Source organism: Sus scrofa, chromosome 6 (assembly GCF_000003025.6).
Source record: "Sus scrofa isolate TJ Tabasco breed Duroc chromosome 6, Sscrofa11.1, whole genome shotgun sequence".
In the NCBI taxonomy this organism is placed as follows: domain Eukaryota; kingdom Metazoa; phylum Chordata; class Mammalia; order Artiodactyla; family Suidae; genus Sus; species Sus scrofa.
The window spans coordinates 62493892-62517864 of NC_010448.4; the positions used below are offsets into that span (position 1 = coordinate 62493892).

Here is a 23973-nt window from a genome sequence, read left to right on the forward strand (position 1 = left end):
CACATTTTATTTGAGGTAACTATGTATCAATACACATCACTCTGGAAATCAGCCCATTAATTTCAGCCTTATTCCAGTACTTTGCTTTTGAAAGTTAGTAACATTACTAATCTTTTGAAAGATCAAGCAAACAGGAAGTTCCTGTTGTGGCTCAGAGGGTTAAGAACACGACTAGTATCCATGAAGATGTGGGTTTGATCCCTGGCCCAGATCACATGCTGCAGGTTCCGCCTTACCTTGCCCACTGCTGCCACCGCCATCAGGTTTCCACGCCATGCCTACCACCTGCTTCAAGATGCAGCGCCCAAGGTCACCACTCACAGGGCAGGAGCAGGGCCCTGAGCCAAGGCCGCCGCCCCACGGGGAGCTGCAGTACCTAGGGCAGATCCTCCGCTGCAGCTTCCAGAAGGATGAGGGCATGGGCACTGGCACCCTACTGTGTCTGGCATGCAGGCCTGCTACACCCCAAGAGATGAATTTCCTCTGCTGACAACCAAACATGTTTTCTGGAAGGGCATTTTGGAGGAGTTGCTGTTGGTTTATCAAACAAGGGATCCACAAACGCTAAGGAACTGTCCTCCAAAGGAGTGAAAATGGGTCCTAGACCTCTCGGACAACCTGAGATTCTCCTTCAGATTATGACTTTTCAGTGGAGGCATTTTGGGCTGCATACAAAGATATGAATTCAGATTACTCAGGCCAAGGAGTAGACCAACTGCAAAAAGTAAGGACACAATCAAAAGCAACTCTGAGGACAGAAGAATCATCCTGTGTGCTTGGGATCCCAAAGAGCTCCCTCTCAAGCCCCCTGCCCTGTGCCACACCCTTTGCAAGTTCTACTGAACAGGGAGCTGTCCTACCAGCTGTACCAGGAGTCGGGGGACATGGGTCTGGGCGTGCACTTCAACATTGCCAGCTACCCCTTGCTCACCTACATGATCCCACACATCACAGGCCTGAAGCCATAGACTTTGAACACACTTCGGGACATGCCCGCATTGGCCTGAATCGCATTGAACCACTGAAAATAGAGCTTCAGTGAGGACCAAGGCCTTTCCCAAAGCTCAAAATCCTTTGAAAAGTTGAGAAAATCAATGACTTCAAGACTGAAGACTTTTATATTGAAGGCTACAACCTTATCCAACTATTAAAATAGAAATGACTAATTTAGAGAGTATTTATTTATTTATTTATTTAGTCTTTTGTCTTTTTTAGGGCCACACCGGCAGCATATGGAGGTTCCCAGGCTATGGGTCCAATCGGAGCTGTAGCTGCCAGTCTATGGATATTTACACCTAGGTAAAAGTTCATTTTGCGGGAGTTCCCGTCGTGGTGCAGTGGTTAATGAATCCGACTAGGAACCATGAGGTTGCAGGTTCGGTCCCTGCCCTTGCTCAGTGGGTTAACGATCCGGCGTTGCCGTGAGCTGTGGTGTACGTTGCAGACGCAGCTCGGATCCCGCGTTGCTGTGGCTCTGGCGTAGGCCGGTGGCTACAGCTCCGATGAGACCCCTAGCCTGGGAACCTCCATATGCCGCGGGAGCGGCCCAAGAAATAGCAACAACAACAACAACAAAAGACAAAAAGAAAAAGTTCATTTTGCTTTACAGGAGGAAGGGGAGTTCCCGTAGTACCTCAGTGGAAATGAATCTGACCAGTATCCATGAGAACACAGGTTTGATCCCTGGCCTTGCCCAGTGGGTTAAGGATCTGGCATTGTAGTGAGTTGTGGTGTAGGTTACCAACATGGCTCAGATCTGGCATTGCTGTGGCTGTGGCTGTGCCTGGGGACTTCCATATGTCACAGGCGTGGCCCTAAAAAGGCAAATTATATATATATATATATATATATATATATATATATACACACATTTTTTTTTTTGGTCCTTTGTCTTTTTAGGGCTCCACCCACAGCTTATGGAGGTTCCCAGCCTAGGGGTCTAAGTGGAGCTGTTGCTGCTGGCCTACGTCAGAGCCACAGCAATATTGGGTCCAAACTGCGTCTTCAATCTACACCACAGCTCATGAACCCTCAACTCAATGAGCAAGGCCAGGGATCAAACCCGCAACCTCATGTTTCCTAGTCAAATTCATTTCTGCTGTGCCACAATTGTAACTCCTTCCGTGTTATTTTTTATTAGATTCCAGGTAAAGTGATACCATATGATATCACTCATATATTTTAATTCTTGGATTCAATATAATCACTGATTATACAGGCAGGAAAAACGTTTTCTGAGGAAATCTATCCACTGGCTTCAGGGTGGCTCAACATTTCTCTTTCTGCTTCCATTCCACGGCCCAGTCTAGAATTTTTCCTCTCTTGTCCCTGACCAGAACTGAAGGTAACAACACTGAGCCTAAAGCTTCAGTTCATATGTATTTAAAAAACAGGTTAATGGTTACTAGCTCACAGGTATAAACAGACACAGAGAGACGTTAGCGGTGTGGAGTGTCCTTTTGGTTTTGCGGCTTTCTGGAATATCTGCAAATATTTCTGTAAGTGGTGCAGACTACACTTCATGGAATCTTGGTTTGGTCGATTTAAGATGATATCGGATTAGATTTAATTCCTTCGGATTAGAGGTACCACTTACAAACCCTGTCAGGGTGTAACTCACCCTTTCCCCAGGAACCCAGGCCTGGGACCTGAATCTCTCGCTAAGGGGACACTGCCCGAACTACATTACCCAGAAGACAGTGCGCCGTAGTCCAGCGCAGGCCCACGAGAGGGGAGTTTCTCTGCGCGCAGAAGACGTCTGAGCGGCACTTCCGGCATCCTCCGCTCCAGCGGATGTTTTGTTGGTTCCTGGGAGGATCTGCTCGCGCCTGGGTGCTTCTATGCTTGGTTGAGGACTTGGGAAGTGCGTGAGGAGGCATCGTCCCAGCTGTTCGGTGCCAGGGTGGTGCTCGGGAAAGTCGTCTTCGCGTCCGCAACCTGGACGTCGGCCTCTCTCGCCGCGCTCCGCCAGCAGAGCCCGATGGCGGCGGCCGAGCCAAGGGACCCGCTTCAGGTAAATGCTCGTCCGCAGGCCCTCCCCGCCCTCCCCCGCCAGACACTGAAGCCCCGAGTGCGGGGCGCCTGCTCCCGTGCCTGCAGCCCGGGCCCCGGTGTCTAGGGCGGTGGGGCCGTCTTGGGTGGGGTCTTATTTCTGACGGACGGTGTGATGGCGCGTGGGAGAGGCTACAGGGGAGGGACCCGCAGGTGCAAAGGCTTGGAGGTCGGGCTGAGCCAGAGGCTTTCTGGAGATCCTGGGATGCACGTCATGTCAGCACGGAGCAGGGGGTGAAGAGTCACACCTGGGTTGAGCAGTTGTACTTTCATTTCGAGGGCTCTGGAAGCCATAAGGATTTTGTTTTTGTTTTTGTCTTTTTGCCATTTCTTGGGCCGCTCCCGCGGCTTATGGAGATTCCCAGGCTAGGGGTCGAATGGGAGCTGTAGCCGCTGGCCTACACCAGAGCCACAGCCGCGCGGGATCCGATCCGCGTCTGCAACCTAAACCTCAGCTCATGGCAACACCGGATCCTTAACCCACTGAGCAAGGGCAGGGGTCGCAACCTCAGTGGTTCCTAGTCGGATTCGTTAACCACTGAGCCAGGACGGGAACTCGGAAGCCATAAGGATTTTGAATAGAACTACTTGATCTGGGTGGAGAGTTTAAAATTAGCCCACATTTTGTGGCGGCCAAAACAGATTAGATTGTAGTTCCCTGGTGGCTCAGCGGGTGAAGGATCTGGGGTTATCACTGCTGTGTCTCGGATTCCATCCCTTGCCGGGGAACTTCCACGTGCCGTTGGAATGGCAAACAGACAAACAAACAAACAAAAACAACTACAAAAAAAGATTCCGTTGGGGGCCACAGATGGTGAGGATGGAGACCAGTAAAAAGGCTACTACTAGTGGAGTTCCCATCGTGGCACACTGGTTAACGAATCTGATTAGGAACCACGAGGTTGCAGGTTGGATCCCTGGCCTTGCTCAGTGGGTTAAGGATCCGGCGTGGCTGTAAGCTGTAGTGCAGGTTGCAGATGCGGCTCAGATCCAGCGTTGCTGTGGCTGTGGCCTTAGGCCTGCGGCTACGGCTCCGATTCGACCCTTTACCTGGGAACCTCCATATGCCGCGGGAGCAGCCCTAGAAAAGGCGAAAAGACAAAAAAAAAAAAAAAAAAAAAAAAAGAGTCTACTACTGTTACTGTAGCAGCTTACAGGAATGTTCTAATGGTAGATGGACCAGAGTAGTGACAGGAGATGGGGAAGAAGTGAGCAGATTCTGGATAGGTTTTGAAGATAAAACTAACAGTACTTCCTGCTTCATTGGATGTGGCTGTGATTGCTAGTGAGTGAAAAACCAAGTTAATTTTTTTTTTCAGGGATGTCTTGAAAATGGAAATTAGGCATTCAAACTAGGGAGCAGGTTTCAGCATGAACATGGTTGATTCTGACATCTCAAGGGTGGAGGTGTCACATGGGCAGCTGAACAGAAGGTCTGGGGTTGTGGAGAAGAGTCTGGGCTGGAGATGTCCACAGCATGTAGAGAGTGGTCTGAGCTAGGTCAAGGCCTGGAGATCAGATTTCTGGATAGCAGTCTTAAGTGTATTGTTTCAGATGGCCCTTAGGGTGAGAGGGGAGGGCTGTGGCTGTGGGCAGAGGAGAAAGGGTGGGCATTTCTGAGACTTCCCTCAGAGAGGAGGGGTATTCTGTCCATCCGGTGTCTGCAAGAGGAGAATGCTGTGTAGGGAGGGTGTGAAGAGCCTGGCCCAGCAGAGGGGGTGCTGCAAAGTCGATTTCTGACGATGTCATCCTTGCTTTTGAACAGACTGTTCTAAGAGAAACACACACTGAAAAGCTCCTCCAGTGCCAGGAGTGATTCCAATGTAGTCTTTTGAAAACCACAAAAATACCTCAAATGCCATATGATAGTGTCCCAGCCTCCTTGTGTGTGTTTTTTTTTTTTTTTTTTTTTTTGTCTTTTTGCTATTTCTTTGGGCCGCTCTCACGGCATATGGAGGTTCCCAGGCTAGGGGTCCAATCGGAGTTGTAGCCACTGGCCTACGCCAGAGCCACAGCAACGCGGGACGTGAGCCACGTCTGCAACCTACACCACAGCTCATGGCAACGCCGGATCGTTAACCCACTGAGCAAGGGCAGGGACCAAACCCGCAACCTCATGGTTCCTAGTCAGATTCGTTAACCACTGCGCCACAACGGGAACTCCCTCCTTGTGTTTTTGACTAAAATAAATGTTCCAGGGAAAACAGGCTTCTTGCCTCCCAGGAAGTTTCTAACAAAGAATTCCTCTAATGTGAGTTATTCCCATACCGGAAGTGATTCTCCCGCCACTTCTATAAATTATCTGTGATTTTTTTTTTCTTTTTATGGCCCCATCTGCAGCATAGGGAAGTTCCCAGGCCAGGGGTTGAATCAGAACTGCAGCTGCCAGCCTACATCTCAGCAACACCCGATCTGAAGCAGCGTGTGGCAATGCTGGCTCCTTTAACCCACTGAGCAAGACCTGCTATCAAACCCACATCCTCACAGAGACAATGTTGGGTCCTTAACCCACTGAGCCACAATGAAAACTCCAAATTATCTGTGATTTTAATGCATGTAAGGGAAGCAAAACTCTGCCCCTTCCTATCTTAGGCTTTCAGCTGGGACTTTATGGAAAAAAAAAGACAATGGGCGAAAAACAAACAGTTTATAACATGTGTATCACACCACACATGGGAGAAACCTAAACCAAAAGTGACTCCAATTGGCGGCTTAGAATTCTAGTTTATATAGCATCTTCAACAAAGAGCAATAAATTTGTAGTAAAATAACAGGCAAAAGAAAAGCAAGGAAATAGTACTTTTTTTTTTTTTTTTTTTTGCTGTTTTGGGGCCCCACCCTCGGCATATGGAGGTTCCAAGGCTAGGGGTCAAATTGGAGCTGTAGATGACAGCCACAGCAACTTGGGATCCGAGCTGGGTCTGCAACCAACACCATAGCTCACAGCAACACCTAATCCTTAACCCACTGAACCCACTGAGCAAGGCCAGGGATCGAACCCGAGTTCTCGTGGATCCTAGTCGGGTTTGTTAACCACTGAGCCACAAAGGGAACTCTGAAATAGTATTAATTAGGACAAGAAATACAACTCCCAACTTTCTTTTTTTTTTTTTTCTGCACCCATGGCATGTGGACATTCCAGGCTAGGGAGTGAACCCATGCCAAAGCTGCAACCTACAATGTAGCTGCAGCAGCTCTGGATACTTAATTCCCTGTGCTGGGCCAGGGATCCAGCCCATACTTCCACTGTGACCCAAGCTGCTGCAGTCGGATCCTTAACCCTCTGAACCACAGGCGTAATCCCAAAAGTACGTTTTCAGTTGTACTGAAAACTTCAAAGTTTAGTTGAGATCTATAAAACCCTTCTTCTGAGAGAAATGAAAGATGATCTAAATACATAGTACAGTCTTTTCAATGGAATTTGGTGATTTTAGGAGTTCTTGTTGTGGCTTATCAGTAGTGAACCTGAATAGTATCCATGAGGATTCGGGTTCCAAACCTGGCCTCACTCAGTGGGTTAAGGATTCAGCATTGCTGTGAGCTGTGGTGTTGGTCACAGACTTGGCTCAGATCTCGCATTTCTGTGGCTGTGGCACAGGCCAGCGGCTACAGCTCCAATTCCGCTCCTGGTCCAGGAACCTGTACATGTGGCAGGTGAAGCCCTAAAAAGACAAAATAAATAGATAAGTAAACCTGGTAAGCTGGAGTCACGGGATTTAGGCTGAGCTTCCATTTACTATATAGATCTACCGAGGGCCAGTTTCCTCAGGATAGTTGGGGAGGCCTTGTGGGGGTAAAGTTCTGATTCCTGGAGGAGGTGAGCACCTGGAATCCTCTGAATTAAGGGTGCAAGTTGAGCGAATACGGGAGTTCCCTGGTGGCCTAGTGGTTAGGATTCAGCCTTGTCACTGCTGTGGCTTGGGTCTGATCCCTAGCCCGGAGTAATTTTGCGTGGGTGTGGCAAAAAAATTAAAGAAAGAACGCGTTTGGTCAGGAGACATTTTCTCTCTATGCTTTTGGGAGAATGACTATAGGATGGCATAGTTGATTCACCAGGTAATAATCTCAATAACTATGTGCTGTGACTGCTGTCATGTCCCCATTTCAAAAATGAGGAAATTGGAGTTCCCGTCAGGGTGCAGAGGAAACGAATCCGAATAGGAACCATGAGGTTGCAGATTCGATCCCTGGCCTCGCTCAGAGGGTTAAGGATCCGGCGTTGCCGTGAGCTGTGGTGTAGGTCACAGACTCGGCTTCGATCCCGCGTTGCTGTGGCTGTGGTATCGGCCAGCAGCTGTAGCTCCGATTAGATCCCTAGCTTGGGAAACTATATGCCGTAGGTGCAGCCCTAAAAAAGACAAAAGACAAAAAAAATAATAATAAAAAGGAGGAAATTGAGGTTTAGAGAAGTGAGGCTTTCTGCCCGAGGTGCCATAATCAACAATGGGGCTACTAGCTGCAAACCCAGGTGAGCCTCCCCCTAGAGCTCAGGCCCTGAACTCAGGCGGTAGACACCATGCGGTAGATCCTGTTGCCAGTTTGAAGTCAAATGTCACGTGCTTGGTTCTAATGCAAGTTCAAAGTCTGCGAATTTGAAAGTAAGGTGAAGCATTGTGCTACAGTCCTATGTTGTACTTCCTCCTTAGGGAAAAGGTTTCTCAAATTGTAAATCTTTTTTTTTTTTTTTTTAAGTTAAACTTATTGGTGTTATTTATTTATTTATTTATTTGGTCTTTTTGTCTTTTTATGGCTGCATCGCAGCATATGGAGGTTCCCAGGCAAGGGGTCCAACTGGAGCTGTAGCCGCTGGCCTACATCAGAGCCACAGCAACGTGGGATCCAAGCTGTGTCTGCAGCCTACACCACAACTCATGGCAATGCTGGATCCTTAACCAACTCATCAAGGCCAGGGATCGAACCCTCATCCTCATGGATGCTAGTCAGGTTCACTAACTGCTGAGCCATGCCGAAAACTCCTTAAATTGTAAATCTTGAATCATCTTGCCTGGGAGAACGTATCTGTGTGCAACAGGCTACTTGAAATTGATAAAGTCAGGCTGTGTGTGTGAGATTGTTTTTTCTTGAAATGCTTTTTCTTATTTCTTTTCTTTTTTCCTTTTTAGGGCTGCACCTGAGGCATATGGAAGTTCCCGGGCTAGGGGTCAAATCAGAGCTGTATCTGCTGGCCACAGCAACACTATGTCTGAGCTGAGTCTGACCTACACCACAGCTTACGGGAGCACCGGATCCTTAACCCACTGAGCAGGGCTAAGATCGAACCTGTGTCCTCATGGATACTAGTCGGGTTTGTTACTGCTGAGCCACAATGGGAACTCCTACTTATTTATTATTTTTTGGCTGTGCCAATGGCATGTGAAAGTTCTCCGGGCAGGGATCGAACTCACACCACAGCGGCAGCCTGAGCAGTAGCAGTAGCAGTGCCAGATCCTTAACTCACTGAGCCACCAGGGAACTCCTTTGAACAAGTTTAAATAGCATAGATTGTACACACTGTCATCTTGAAAAATTTTTTTCCTTTTTTTTTTTTAAATGGTTGGGGGGCCAAACCCACAGCATGTGGAAGGTCCCAGGCTAGAGGTCGAATCAGAGTCTTTGCTGCCTGCCTACACCACAGCCACAGCAATGCAGGGTCTGAGCCATGTCTGCGACCTACACCATCTCTCACAGTGACGAAGGATCCTTAACCCACTGAGTGGGGCCAGGGATCAAACCCACATCCTCGTGGATACTAGTCGGGTTTGTTATTGCTAAGCCACAACGGGAACTCCCATTTGTAAAATTTTTAATCATTTCTGTTAAGGCTGCTCGTAGGTCCAAGTTGTGTGTATGTGCATTTTGACCGATACTGCCTGTAACTCCACGAGTAGGCTGCCTTCACTCACCTCCCACCACATGAGTACCTGCGAGCCCAGGCTTGTGGTGACTACCATGTGTCCAGCACTAATCGCACACCTTGCACTGTTTTCAACACGCGATACTTAACTTCACCAAGCTCTGGGCACTCTTTTTTTCTGCCATTTTAGTTAATGGATATTTACATTCGAGGAATGTTGAAATAATTTCCCAGAGGTCTGTGAGGAAGGTTTTTTACATTTCCCATGCTGGAGGTGAAGTGCTGGCCTCAGGTCTCAAATTCAGAGGGACGAGGCTGGGATTTATAGTCCATGACCCTCCCAAACAACCAGGGCCAGTGTGTCATGCTCACCATACAGAAATCCTGCTGGAGATTTTACGGGAAGTAGACACCCCCCCCTCCCCCCCGCTGCCCGCCCATATGAAAATTGCTGACCTCAAGCTCATGGGCCCCAGGCTGGTTGAAACCGGAAGATCGCTGCTGCTCAGATCTCACCCCTCGTGGCCGCCAATCTGAGCATCGAGCGCAGGTCCTGTTCCCCCCCCCCCCCCCCCCCGCCTTTAAGATCTTTGTCTCCTAACCGGCAACTTGGAAATGGTCTCCGCACGTTAGTCCCCCACCTTCCCAGGTTGCTGGCCTCCTGAACACAGGATTTCCTCCTTTCCACCAACACTTGTCTTGGAATTCCCATCGCGGCTCAGTGGAAGTGAATCTAACATCCATGAGGACACAGGTTCAATCCCTAGCCTCGCAGGTCGGATCCCAAGTTGCTGTGGCTGTGGTGTAGGCTGGCAGCTACAGCTCTGATTCGACCCCTAGCCTCGGAACCTCCATATGCTGAGGTGTGACCTGAAAAAGACCAAAAAAAGTTTATTTTCAGAAGACTACGTGTAGCCAAGTTGTGACTGGTGTGGAGACAGCACCATGTGCCAAGCAGAATAAGGGCCTCCCAGAGATGCCTGTTTCCTACCTCCTAGAACCTTGGGATCTGTTATCTCACATTGTGACAGTGGCTTTATTGTGTGATTAAGTTGAGGGTCTGGAGATGGACAGATTATCCGGGCATATCCAGTGGGCCCAGTGTAAGCACAGGAGGATCAGAATCTGAGATTTGAGGATGGACACAGAGGTCGGAATGAGCTAGCTGCTGGCTTTGAAGACAGAGGAAGGGGCAAAGAGTCGAGGAAGGCAGGAGGTTCTCAGAAGCTAAAGATGAGCAAGCAGTTTCTTCTGGGGAACTGCCGAAGTGAATATCCTGCTGACATCTTGATGTTAGCCTGGCGAAGCCCCTTTGGGACTTAAAATGTCCAGAGATAAGAGGATAAATTTGTTTTGATTGAAGCCAGCAGGCTAGAGTATCCCGTTAGAGCAGTCATAGAAACTAATTCACTGCACACCTGAGAAATGGAAGGCAAGGAGTTCCCGTCGTGGCGCAGTGGTTAACGAATCCGACTAGGAACCATGAGGTTGCGGGTTCGGTCCCTGCCCTTGCTCAGTGGGTTGGCGATCCGGCGTTGCCGTGAGCTGTGGTGTAGGTTGCAGACGTGGCTCGGATCCCGCGTTGCTGTGGCTCTGGTGTAGGCCAGTGGCTACAGCTCCGATTCAACCCCTAGCCTGGGAACCTCCATATGCTGCGGGAGCGGCCCAAAGAAATAGCCAAAAAGACAAAAAAAAAAAGAAAAGAAAAAGAAATGGAAGGCAGCTGAGAGTAACTGGCAGCATGTGGTTGTGGGTGCCTGCGACTGAAGAAAGGAGAAGGGCCCGATTGGGAGGCCTTCGGAGCAGGAACGGGGGCTTTGGCAATGGGGGGCACTGAGGACAAGTGTAGGACAAGATGGCATCCTGACGGGGCCTGCTCGCCAGCCCAGGTCCCGACGTCAGCGGTGCCGCAGAAATAAGAAGAAAGACACAAAGCGATAGCGTGGGGAGGGGGGGCTACCGCCTTCAAGAGGCAATAGCAACCCTCTGATCCAACTCATGGTTTTTATTTACGATTTTCTACTTCCTTGTACGAGCAGGGGATACATGGGTATTTTACTTCAAACAGATTGGAAGCAAGATATGCTAGGACAGCCATTCCTAAGTGTATAAAGCAATCATAAATGTTTGAGCCCTCCCAGGCCGTAATGTGTTGTCTGCTTCAAGCCATCTATGGCCTCTCCCACAAATCCCCCAAGGCTCCAGTCCTGGGAGAGTCAGAGCTGATGGTTTTCCCTCAGCAGCCTCAGTGCTTCAGCAGTCTTGTCTTCAAGATGCTGTTCTTTGATGTTGTTCTCGTTTGTTTTGCCTCAAGGGTCACGAGAGAGTCACAAGACTTTGTAGAGACTGACTTCTACAGCCACTCTGTGGCGCCAGCCTTTTCTTTCCATTCTGTGTCACGTCGCATATTCATGCCTCCAATAGCATCCAGGTGTCCTCTCCCTGCTCTGTGTAGGGTGCCCTGTGGGGAGGCCAGGGTGATGTCTGGTGGGGGCCGGAAGGCTGCCGATGGGTAGCTGTGAGGGTCCGGAGTGACGTGCGTGAGAAGGAGCGAAAACTGATTGTGTAGGACCCTGTTATTGGGGCTTAAGGGAAAAGAGTGAGCCCGGGCTTCTGCGGAGGAAGTTGAGATGCGGTACCCACGGGGAACAGGGCCAGGCTCAGAGCTTAAATGGCATCCCAAGGTGCTCGTTGTGGCTGTGGGCTGGCGCCGCCATCACTGGGCATAATGGGGAGAGAGCAAGGACCAGTAGTCTTCCTTTGCCTGGAACTTCCTTTGACTTGGGGACGTGGCTGAGCAGGACATGGTTGTGGGCAGGTAGACTGGGGCTCCTCCGTCAGGACACTTTTCATGGCCCTTGCTGTCCCCCTTTGGCAGGGCTGTGTAATTTCTGAGGGTGTGTTTGTGTACTTCTCCCTGGAAGAATGGAAGCTACTCGACGAGGCTCAGAGACGCCTGTACCGGGATGTGATGCTGGAGAACTTGGCACTTTTAGCTTCCCTGGGTAAGAACCTCACACCACCCCCATCTCCTTTCTCCTTTCCCCCAGGAAGGACTCTGTCCTTCCCACAGTCAGATCATGGGCCTTGCTTTCTTTTTCTGCTTTTTAGGGCCACAGCCATGGCCTATGAAAGTTCCCAGGCTAGGGGTCAAATTGGAGCTACAGCTACCAGCCACAGCCACAGCGACTTGGGATCCGAGCCATGTCTGCGACCTATATCACAGCTTGTTGCAACGCCAGATATCTGACCCACTGAGCGAGGCCAGGGATTGAACCCACATCCTCACAATCTCTAGTCAGATTCATTTCCGCTGAGCCACAACGGGAGCTCTGGACACTGCTTTCTTGAAGTAGGTGCCCTCGCTGCCAGGGCTAAGCTCTGTAGGGTCTCCTCACCTCTTTCTGATCAGCCCCAAAGCTTTGCAAGCCAGAGATTTAGGGGGTCACGAGAATGGATCCCACTGGTCCTGACCACTTTTCTGGCCTGGTGACTCTGTCCAGAATTATGACACCTCTGTGCTCAACATTCAGCCTCCTTCCTCTACGTGACATTTTCCGGGGCCCAGTTGTTTTAGGAGTTACAGGCACTCACATAGTCACTACTTATGGAGACCTTTGGACAGTTGCTATATTACCTACCTTTAAGGTTCTTTTTGTGATATTATTATTATTGTTCTTATTTGATTATCCTGTGGCATATGGAGTTCCTGGCCAGGGATCAGATCCCAGGTACAGTTGCAACCTATGCCACAGGTGTGGCAACACCAGATCTTTAACCCACTGTGCCAGGCCGGGGATTGAACCTGCATTCCAGCATTCCAGAGATGCCGCCAATCCCTTTGTATCACAGCAGGAGCTCCTGTAATATTGTTTATCCTGTGGTCTGTCATAGGATGGGTTGCTCTGAGCCAGTACTCACCCATCCTGGGTTTCCCCCAGGAATCGCATCCTCCAGATCACACTTAGTCATGCAGCTGCAGCAAGGGGGAGGGCCCTGGATACCTACCCAGGTGGCTGTGACTCCAGCTGCAGAGAAAGAGGCTCAGCAGGGACCTGGACCTGGTGAATGGACACCAGGGAAGGGCACGATGTCAAGGCTGGGTTCAAATCCAGAAATGCTGACCATTCCCACCAGTGTTTGGTTTCAAGGCCTGTCGCCACACAAGGATAGGTCTGTACCTCTCCTTCCCCGTTCTGGACACTGTGACTTACTTTTGTCTGACTTCTAGCCCTGGCGTCTACCTTCTACCCATTCCTCTTTACTGTCCAGTCCGCACTCTTCTGTAGCATTGGCCTGCGCTGAAAGTGTCAGGAGATGCGCGCATATCCTTAAATAGTTTTTAAACACCAGCTCCTCAGTTATAATTGGATATTCCTGGGCCTGGGCATGTACCTCCGCATGGCACTCACCTGTCACAGCAGCCACCATCCTACTGGAAGCTGTATTCTTTCCTCATGTCCTTGTCTCATGGACTTATCGTGGGTGTGCCAGACACATGTATGATGGGGTTGCCCTTCCACCAAAGTCAGCGTGCATCTCACGAGGCACTTCTCTGCTTTCAGGTTGTTGGTGTGGAGTTGAGGGTGAGGTTATATCCTCTGAACACAATGATTCTTTAGAAAGAGTGTCGCAGTGTCACAGGACTCCTATGGCACATCTAAAGACCTACTCATGTGACGTGTCTGACCTATCTGACCCAGTATTCAAAGACATCAGGCACCTGACTGAAAACCAGGGGGGAAAAGCCAGTCCAGAACCACGCACGTGTGAGGCATGTGGGAAGCCGTTCTGGTTCAGTGCAGACCTTCACCGGCACCAAAAGCAGCAGAGTGGAGAGAAATTCTTCAGGACGGATGAGGGCAGGGATTCCGTGAAAAGCTGCAGAACCTCTGTGCCAGACAAGACCTGCATACACGGTGAGAGCAGAATGGACTTGCCAGCCACCTCTGGCCTTCACCACTGGGTCCCTCACAGCAGGATAAAGCCCCATAAGAACACTGAGTTTGGGGAAACCCTTAGCGCTGGACAGAAGCATCACAAGTGTAGTGAATGTGGGAAAGTATTCACCCGAAAAGACACACTTGCTAGGCATCAGAGAATTCACACTGGAGAAAGGCCCTATGAGTGCAGCAAATGTGGGAAATTCTTTAGCCAAAGCTGTGACCTTTTCAAACACCAGACAATACACACTGGTGAAAGGCCTTATGAGTGCAATGAATGTGGGAAGTTCTTTAGGCAAATCTCTGGCCTTATTGAACACAGGCGCGTTCACACAGGTGAGAGGCTCTATCAGTGCAGTAATTGTGGAAAATTCTTTAGCAGCAAGTCTAATCTCATTCGACACCAGGAAGTTCACACAGGAGCAAGGCCTTACGTATGCAACGAATGTGGAAAAGAGTTCAACCGCAAACACACGCTGATCCTGCACCAGAGAACTCACACTGGGGAAAGGCCTTATGAGTGCAGTGAATGTGGAAAATGCTTTAGCCAAAGCTCCCACCTTAATGTACACTGGCGAATTCATAGTAGTGATTATGAGTGCAGCAGATGTGGGAAGGCCTTTAGCTGCATCTCTAAACTCGTTCAGCACCAGAAAGTTCACTCTGGAGAAAAGCCTTACGAGTGCAGCAAGTGTGGGAAAGCCTTCACCCAAAGGCCAAACCTTATTCGGCACTGGAAGGTTCATACTGGAGAGAGGCCTTATGTATGCAGTGATTGTGGGAAAGAGTTCAACCGCAAGCACACACTTGTTCTCCACCAGAGGATTCACATTGGAGAAAAGCCGTAAGAGTACAGTGAATGTGCGAAATTTTTTAGCCAATGCTCCCAACTTATTGTACACTCGAGAATTCCTAGCAGTGCTTGTGAGTGCGGCAGATCCCGGACAGCTCTTACCCAAAGATCGAAGCCTCTTCGGCACACCTAGTCCACACTGGACAAAGGTTTTAGAGTACAGGGAATGTCCTGTCTCCTTGTTCAACCTAACACCTCTCCCCAGAGTGAAACTCTGAGTGTAGGCTTTGTGGGAGAGCCATCAGCCAGCAATGAAACCTCATACATATAAACCTCCACAGCAGAAAGCTTCCCCACGAATGCCACGTATGTGAGGTGCTTTCAGGGGCTGTGGTGCACATTCTGAACTGTTGGTTGCCTTTGCCAGTGGCAGAAGCCATCTTCCTTTTCCCTCTGGCAGAGTCCCACCGTGTGTGGCAGTTAGGCCAGCATGCTCCGGCAGGCAGACCTCTGCTGTCTCCCCAGCCCATGGATGGAGGCATGACTGGCCTTCGTGGCCTACAGAGGGTCTTATTTTCACACCGTTGACTGGTTTAGACATGGAATAAATCAGCACATAAGATGGGTTCTGCAGATACTTGCAGAGATTTACCTTCATGGGTTTCTTGGTCTCATTATGGATGTGTACAGTCTCCAGGTCACCCATCCATGGACTGCATGCCCCGCATACGCTCATGTTTTGACAATTAAAAAGTCCTTGTTCTTTGGGCCACCATTGATCTTGAAGGTTCTGTTCACTGTGTGGAGTGTGTTGAGGACACAGTTGTGTTCTGCCAGTAGGGAAAGATAAACAGATTTGATGGGGAGTCCCAGTTTTCTGTGCCCCGGAAAGGACAGTATGATGGCACTGAATAGCTGTCCACTTTTGGCCTAATTTGCATTGCTACCCAAAGCCTTCTAGGAAAGACGTCGAGCTCTGTAAGACATACCGTGTGGTCTGCATGCTAGTGTTACTTGTGGGTCCATAAGTAAGTATGAAGAGGGGCGGTCATTGCCTTGTTCCCATAGAATCCTTCATATTCCCAAGCATCATTAAGAGGCAGTTGGCCTCTGGTACCTGCCGAGGAGCCTGAGTTCAGAATTTAATAGGCAGGTGTCGCTGGCTGGATGACCTATAGGAGCCAAGTGGAAACCATCTTGGTACAGAAACACCAGGTGCGAATAATAAGTAGTTGGCGAGATTACAACAGCCTAGAGGGACATACCTGCTAAAGGGACCTGCCCAGATACTCCCATATTATGGCTGTGCAGGACGAGAGTGTACAAAAGTTGTCAGGACCTCCAGAGCTATGTCGGGGTCACTTGCAGGATGATCGAAACATTTTGTGGGAGTTCCCATTGCGGCTCAGCAGGTTAAGAACCCAACTAGTATCCATGAGGATACAGGTTTGATCCCTGGACTCACTCAGTGGGTTAAGAATCTGGCATTGTTGGAGTTCCCATTATGGCTCAGTGGTTAAGGAATCTGACTAGCATCCATGAGGACACAGGTTTGATCCTTGGCCTTGGTCAGTGGGTTAAGGATCTGGCGTTGCCATGAGCTGGTGTAGGTCACAGACATGGCTTAGAACTGGTGTTGCTGTGGCTGTGGCATGGGCCGGCAGCTATAGCTCCAATTCGACCCCTAGCCAGGGAACCTCCATGTGCCATGGGTGCAGGCCTAAAAAGACAAAAAACAAAAACAAACCAAAAAAAGTATCCGGATCCAGCATTGCTGTAAACCGCCATGTAGGTCACAGATGTGGCTCAGATCTGGCGTTGTGTGGCTGTGGTATGGGCTGGCAGCTGCAGCTCCAATTTGACCCCTAGCCCAGGAATTTCCATTTGCCACAAGCGTGGCCCTAAAACCAAACAAACTAAAAAACACTTTGTGGATTCCTTTAGACTCTAGATGGTTCAGGTCAAGCCTGTTGCTGTGCAGGGAGGAAAATGGGGGTTGAGAGAATGGAGATTTGTGGTCCCAGAGATGTGAATTTTGTGATTTATCCAGTGTTTTTGGTGACTCATGTTTTGAGCACTTTGGTTGGTTACCCATTTTTGCTGCCCTGTTTCCTAGGGCATGAGGAGAGAGAGTGGAGTAAACACAGGGCTGCCTATAGGATTTAATTGGTCCTTTCTGTTGTCTTAAGGTGGACTGTGTCATTTGAGAACTCCCTTCTGTAGCCATTTATTCTGTAATTTTCTCTGCATCCCACAAATTTTGATATATTGTGCATTTTTTTCATGGAAGATAGAATTTGTTTAAAACTAGGCTGGAAAAGTTCTCGCTTTTTCTCTGGGGACTTGTGGCTTTGACACTTTGCTAAGATAAGGACAGCAGGTCCACTGCTCTTCCACAGCATCTCTGGGGTCAGGTACGTGGAAGTGTCCTGCAATCGAATACCACAAATACAGCACACAACAGAGCCCAAGAGGTAGGCAAACGTGGAGCCAGGCACTTACCAGGTCAGTTTCTCATGGAAGTCGAGGACGACGACATCAGTATCTCACTGTAGACTCAGCAATCAAACTCATTTCTCAGTGAGGCCATCACTCACCCAGTCTGAGAATATAGCCCCTCCAGTTAGACTAGGGACAGAATATAAGATGTTTAACAGGCACAGTGTAAGGAAGAGCGTGACTATTCAACAAAATACAACCAGTAACTGCATCGTGAGATAATAACCACCCCTGCCTATGTTTTCTGTCTTGCCCTGCAGTGCTGCACCCTCTGTCCACCCTCAGCCCCCACAGCTGGTGCTGAATATTGGAGAGGCTGCATAATGGGTCCTTTTTCCAGGAAGGGGCCTGGATTAATTACCTTAATAGTCTTTTTTTTGTCTTTTTGTTTGTTTGTTTGTTTTTGCTTTTTAGGGCTGCACCCGAGGCATAAGGAAGTTCCCGGGGTAGGAGTCAAATCAGAGCTACAGCTGCTGGCCTTTGCCATAGTCACAGCAATGGGGAATCCGAGCCGTGTCTGCGACCTACACCACAGCTCACAGCAATTCCAGATCCTTAACCCACTGAGTGAGGCCAGGGATGAAGCCCACATCTTCATGGATCCTAGTCGGGTTCATTAACCACTGAGCCACAAAGGGGACTCCTAACTTAATAGTCTTAGGTGGGGCCTTGTAGAAAACAAGTGAGATCTAAATTCCCTTTTTTTTTTGGTCTTATGTCTTTGTGGCATATGGAGGTTCCCAGGCTAGGGGTCTAATTGGAACTGTTGCTGCTGGCCTACGCCAGAGCCACAGCAGTGCCAGATCTGAGCTGTGTCTGCGAGCTACACCACAGCTCACGGCAACACTGGATCCTTAACCCACTGAGCGAGGCCAGGGATCGAACCCCGCCACCTCATGGTTCCTAGTCGGATTCGTTTCCACTGTGCCACGACGGGAACTCCTAAATTCCTTTCTAATCCCATCCCTACTGAGACAGCAAAGCCAAATCACCAGGGATTTACCTGCCAGTCTCGGGGCCACATTTTAATGTTCCCCTGGGGTTAGACCTTGTGGCAAGGGAAGAGTTACTGTCTTGTCCGATAGCTGGCAGTGGTTGTTTGGTGGTCAACGGTTGAAGTCAGGTTGTGTTGACTTGGTGCCTCTGGGTCAACATGGTGTGGGCACTGGGATGGCAGCTCCTGGGATGTGTCCGCTTGTTGAGAGCCTCAACTGTTGTTACGTAGGCCAGTCACCCTTTCAGTTAGCCGCAGCGGGAATATGAGACATGTAGAAATGCCAGTCTGTCATTCTTACCAGCCCATTCCTGAACTTCATGGCTAGTAAAGTGGGTTCCCTTGTCGCTAGCAGTGCCCACAGGGGTCCTGTATATTGTACGCAGCTATGCCACACCCTGAAGAGTGGTTTTCCTTGATGCTCTTTGGCTCACCTAGGCCTTTTGTAATGTCTTCCACTTGCCGAAATTCGTCATGGACGACGTAGAGCTGTTGGTCCATCACCTGGTATCAGCGCTCTGCCTGCCCCCTTCCATAGCAGAGGCCAAAGGGTACTCCTCTTATTCTGCCATTGCCTCAGACCCCAACCAAACCCTTCCAGGTAACTGGCCACATCTAACTCACAAGCCTGTCCCTGAGTTAATACCCCTGAAACTGTGTCTGTAATTGTTTAAGGATGGTATGTCAGGGGTAAGCTTGTTTTACCTGGCCAGGTACCACCCAAGTATGGATGGATGGATGGATGGATTTATGGCTTTTCAGGGCCACACATGTGGCCTATGGAGGTTCCCAGGCTAGGGTTCTTATCAGGGCTACAGTTGCCGGTCTATACCACAGCCACAGCAACACCAGATCTGAGCCATGTCTGCAACATACTCCACAGCGCACGGCAACGCCAGATCCTTAACCCACTGAGTGAGGCCAGGGATCAAACTCCCAACCTCATGTCTCCTAGTAAAATTCATTTCCGCTGGGCCACAATGGGAACTCCAAAACCCAAGTATTTAATAGATAATTCAGGTCCTTTCATTTTATCTGTGTTAACCATCCATCTCCAGGCAGTCAGATGAGCCACAAGCATGGGGCTGCTGCTTTTAAACTGAAAAGACACTTTGCAGATAATGAAATATCATTATTATAATGGAAAAGAAAAACATCCCTTCTGGTAGTCAGCTGCCGCAGGGCCCCACGTGCTAGCTAGTGGATGGCCGCGTCAGGATTACTGCTGCCACTTTCTATTCATCCTTATTTCTCAACATTTCAGCACTGACAGGGCTTGGCCCAGCCTCCTGACTGGCTTGCCATGTGTGGGGCTGTGCTCCAGAGGCCTGCCAGCCTCATAGTTGCTCACCTTTGAGACTGAAAAAAGAGCCTAGAGATTGTGACAGAGACATCAATGGTTTATTGGGTAGGGGATCTTACAGATTTGAAGCAAAAGGTCCTGGAGCAACAACACCCCACAGTATAGAGACAGCAGTCTTCACCCGCTGGGAGGAGGGATTGATGTCAGGTTGGCTCACCAGTTACCAGGGAAACCAGCAGCTGAAGTGGGGGCAGGCGCGTAGGCAGTTACTGATTAAGCCTTATAATTGGAGTTCCCGTCGTGGCGCAGTGGTTAATGAATCCGACTAGGAACCATGAGGTTGCGGGTTCGATCCCTGCCCTTGCTCAGTGGGTTAACGATCCGGCGTTGCCGTGAGCTGTGGTTTAGGTTGCAGACTCGACTCGGATCCCGCGTTGCTGTGGCTCTGGCGTAGGCCGGTGGCTACAGCTCCGATTCAACCCCTAGCCTGGGAACCTCCATATGCCGCGGGAGCGGCCCAAGAAATAGCAACAATGACAACAACAACAAAGACAAAAAAGACAAAAGACAAAAAAAAAAAAAAAAAAAAAAAAGCCTTATAATTAAGAGGACTGGATAGCCTTGTGAATGAAGCAGGGCCTGATCAATGTGGATGTAGGGAGGGCAAGAGACCAGCTGTCTTTTTTGATTTGGTTTTGTTGTTTAGGGCCACACCCGCAGCATATGGAAGGTCCTAGACTAGGGGTTAAATCAGACGAGGGGTCAAATTGAACCAGTGTCCCAGTGTTCCCAAGACACTGCCAATCCTGTTGTGCCACAGAGGGAACTCCTCTTCCTTAGTTCTTTTTTTTCTGTTCTTTCAAGGGCTGCACCTGCAGCACATGAAAGTTCCCAGGCTACACCGCAGCCACAGCAACATGGGATCTGAATCACGCCTGCAACCTACACCACAGCTCATCACAATGCCAGATCCTTAACTCACTGAGAGAGACCAGGGATGGAACCCACATCCTCATAGATCCTAGTTGAGTTTGTTGTCACTGAGCCACTATGGGAACTCCCTGAAATGTATTTTTTCTCCTTAAAATTATCCTCATTTCCACCAAATACAGCCAAGTCACAACTAACTTGTTTGCAAGATAAGTCTTGATTTCAACAAACTTGGCTTGATTATACGTAAGTGTATAATTGCTAATATAAGCTCTTTTTTTACTGGCCATGCCTATGGCATGCACAAGTTCCACAGCCAGGGATCAAACTTGCTCCACAGTTGTAACCAGAGGCACTGCACTGACCATGCCAATCCTTAACCCACTGAGCCAAGTGGAAGCTCCAATACACACTCTTAAATTTGGCTTTGCTGAAACTTTTCATAAAGAATCTCAGATTGGGAGTTCCCCTCATGGTGCGGCGGAAACGAATCTGACTAGGAACCATGAGGTTGCAGGTTTGATCCCTGGCCTCGCTCAGTGGGTTATACTCCAATTTAATTAGAGTATAGTTGATTTACAATGTTGTGCCCCAGTTGTTTTTCCCAGGGGCTTTACCTTCCATAAAGTCCACCTTAGGTTTTTTGTTTTTTGTTTTTTGTTTTTTTGGCTGCCCCACTGTATGTGGAGTTCTGGGGCCAGTTGCAGCAACACAGGAGCCTTAACCCACGGTGCCCAGCGGGGGATTGAACCAATGTCCCAGTGCTCCCAAGACACCTCCAATCCTGTTGCACCACAGAGGGAACTCCTCTTCCTTAGTTCTTTTTTTTTTCTTTTCTTTAGAGGGCTGCACCCACAACATATGAAAGTTCCCAGGCTAGGGGTTGAATCAGAGCTGCAGCTGCTGGCCCACACCATAGCCACAGCAATGCCAGATCCAAGCCATATCTGAGACTTTCACTACAGCTCATGGCAATGCCGGATCCTTAACCTACTGAGGGGTGCAACCCATGTCCTCACAGATCCTAGTTGGGTTTGTTACCACTGAGCCATAAGTGCGTTCACGTGGTCTTAGGTTTCTGAGCCTCTATGGTTGTCGAGGTGACAGGACCAAGAATGTCTGAGAGTAGGCACTGTCCCTGGGGCACAGAGGCAGGTCTGAGATTGGGCAATGCTGCCCAGGTGCCCCACACTTGGCCTCCCAGACTAGAGACCACCAGGGTCTTGTCCCGCTCCTCTCCTGGCCTCGCTCTGCCCACAGAGTTCCATGGTGGCCCATCTGAGGGACAAGCCTCAGGAAAGTGCTCGTTTTCTGGGCCCTCACCACCCTCACCGTACCAGACACTAAAGACCCGAGTGCCAGGCACCTGATGAATGATGAGGACATTAAGACACTAGGAGGTTGAATCCTGGTTCAAGATTCCCACAGCTAGGCCTTCCCATTGTGGCTTAGCAGGTTAAGGACAGGATGTTGTCTCTGTGAGGGTGCAGGTTCCATCCCTGGCCTCGCCCAGTGGGTTAAGGATCCTACATTGCCTCAAGCTGCCCCAAAGGTCAGGTCGCATATGCAGCTGGGATCCTGTATTGCCATGGCTGTGGCATAGATTAGACCACAGCTGCAGCTTGCACTGGACCCTTAGTCTGGGAACTTCCATGTGCTGCAGGTGCAGTGGTGAAAAGGAGAAAAAAAAAAAATCCCACTGAGTGAGGCCAGGGATTGAAACTACATCCTCATGGATACTAGTCAGATTCATTTCTACTGAGCCACAATGGGAACTCACAGAGCTGATGCTATTATCCATCCTGTTCACCTACCAGAATTTTGTGGCAGTTTTGATGGGATCTGGGGTGTTTTGTTCATCCTAAAGGACTCGTTCAGGGACACATGGTCATCTGAGGGTCACTAGACCTGAGGTGGGTGACATTAGGGCTGGGCTTTGAATGAGGTTAGGTGAACAGAGGAAGCTAAGACTGCTGAGGAGGATACACCAAATGCAGCCCGCAAGTGGAAGAGGGCCACGGGGATCAGATCAGTGGGGTTCTGTGTGCTTCAGTCTGAGGCAAGGAACAGTCAGGGAGGCCTTTGTAGGAGTACTTAGCACTGTCAGCACCAGTGGGAGCAACAAGAAATCTGGTTATTTTGGATCTTATTTGAATTTGCCAGGCATGCTCTGGTTGCTCTCTGCCAAGTTGTAGGGTAAGGCCTAACATTAAGTGCCATTATTGTGTGCTGCATTGACTGCTGGTGAAACATAGAGGGCCTGAGATAGCCTGAGGACAGTTATCATTCCCTTCCCCACACTGGGAATAAGGTCTGATAGCTAAACTTTTTTTTTTTTTTTTAATACAAGCTCATACAGCTTACACAAACTCAAACTTATGCAACGGCAAAAAAACCAACAACCCAATTGAAAAATGGGCAAAATACCTAAATGGACATTTCTCCAAAGAAGACATACAGATGGCCAACAGGCACATGAAAAGATGCTCAACATCACTAGTTATTAGAGAAATGCAAATCAAAACTACCAAGAGGTACCACCTCACACCTGTCAGAATGGCCATCATTAATAAGTCAAAAAATAACAAATGCTGGAGTTCCCGTCGTGGCGCAGTGGTTAACGAATCCGACTAGGAACCATGAGGTTGCGGGTTCGGTCCCTGCCCTTGCTCAGTGGGTTGGCGATCCGGCGTTGCCGTGAGCTGTGGTGTAGGTTGCAGACGCGGCTCGGATCCCGCGTTGCTGTGGCTCTGGCGTAGGCCGGTGGCTACAGCTCCGATGAGACCCCTAGCCTGGGAACCTCCATATGCCGCGGGAGCGGCCCAAGAAATAGCAACAATAACAACAACAACAACAACAACAAAAAAAAAGAGACAAAAGGCAAAAAAAAAAAAAAAAAAAACAAATGCTGGAGAGGGTGTGGAGAAAAGGGAACCCTCCTACACTGTTGGTGGGAATGTAAATTGGTACAACCACTATGGAAAACAGTATGCAGGCACCACAGAAAAATAAATATAGAACTACCATATGACCCAGCAGTCCCACTCTTGGGCATACCTTGGGACAAAACTTTCCTTGAAAAAGATACATGCACCCGTATGTTCCTTGCAGCACTGTTCACAATCGCCAAGACATGGAGACAACCTAAATGTCCATCGACAGAAGAATGGATTAAGAAGAAGTGGTACGTACACACAATGCAATACTACTCAGTCATAAAAAGAACAAAATAATGCCCTTTGCTGCAACATGGATGGAACTAGAGATTCTCAAACTAAGTGAAGTCAGAAAGAGAAAGACAAATACCATATGATGTCACTTATATCTGGAATCTAATATATGGCACAAATGAGCCTTTCCACAGAAAACAAACTCATGGACTTGGAGAACAGACTTGTGGTTGCCAAGGGAGAGGGGAAGGGAGTGGGATGTACAGAGAGCCTGAGATCAATAGATGCAAACTATTGCATTTGGAGTAGATAAGCAGTGAGATCCTGCTGTATAGCACTGGGAACCATATCCGGCCACTTATGATGGAATATGATGGAGGATAATGTGGGAAAAAGAGTGTATGTATATATGTGCGTGGCTGGGTCGCTTTGCTGT

The 23973-nt window shown here is 49.1% G+C and overlaps 1 protein-coding gene and 1 pseudogene across 1 annotated transcript; both read left to right on the forward strand.

The window, feature by feature from the left end:
• LOC100737830 lies at nucleotides 1–2762 on the forward strand (annotated as a pseudogene).
• ZNF671 (zinc finger protein 671) lies at nucleotides 2419–23233 on the forward strand. Its single transcript, XM_013998881.2, has 3 exons — nucleotides 2419–3013; nucleotides 11784–11910; nucleotides 13471–23233. Exons 1-3 carry the CDS (start codon nucleotides 2981–2983, stop codon nucleotides 14694–14696), a joined length of 1386 nt encoding a protein of 461 aa, XP_013854335.1. The 5' UTR covers nucleotides 2419–2980; the 3' UTR covers nucleotides 14697–23233.

Excerpts from the sequence above, each read along its gene's own strand:
- ZNF671 (XM_013998881.2), top strand. The coding sequence starts at position 2,981 with ATGGCGGCGGCCGAGCCAAGGGACCCGCTTCAG. Across the intron at positions 3,014-11,783 it reads AGCCAAGGGACCCGCTTCAG|GGCTGTGTAATTTCTGAGGG; the intron begins GTAAATGCTCGT and ends CCCCTTTGGCAG. Across the intron at positions 11,911-13,470 it reads GGCACTTTTAGCTTCCCTGG|GTTGTTGGTGTGGAGTTGAG; the intron begins GTAAGAACCTCA and ends CTCTGCTTTCAG.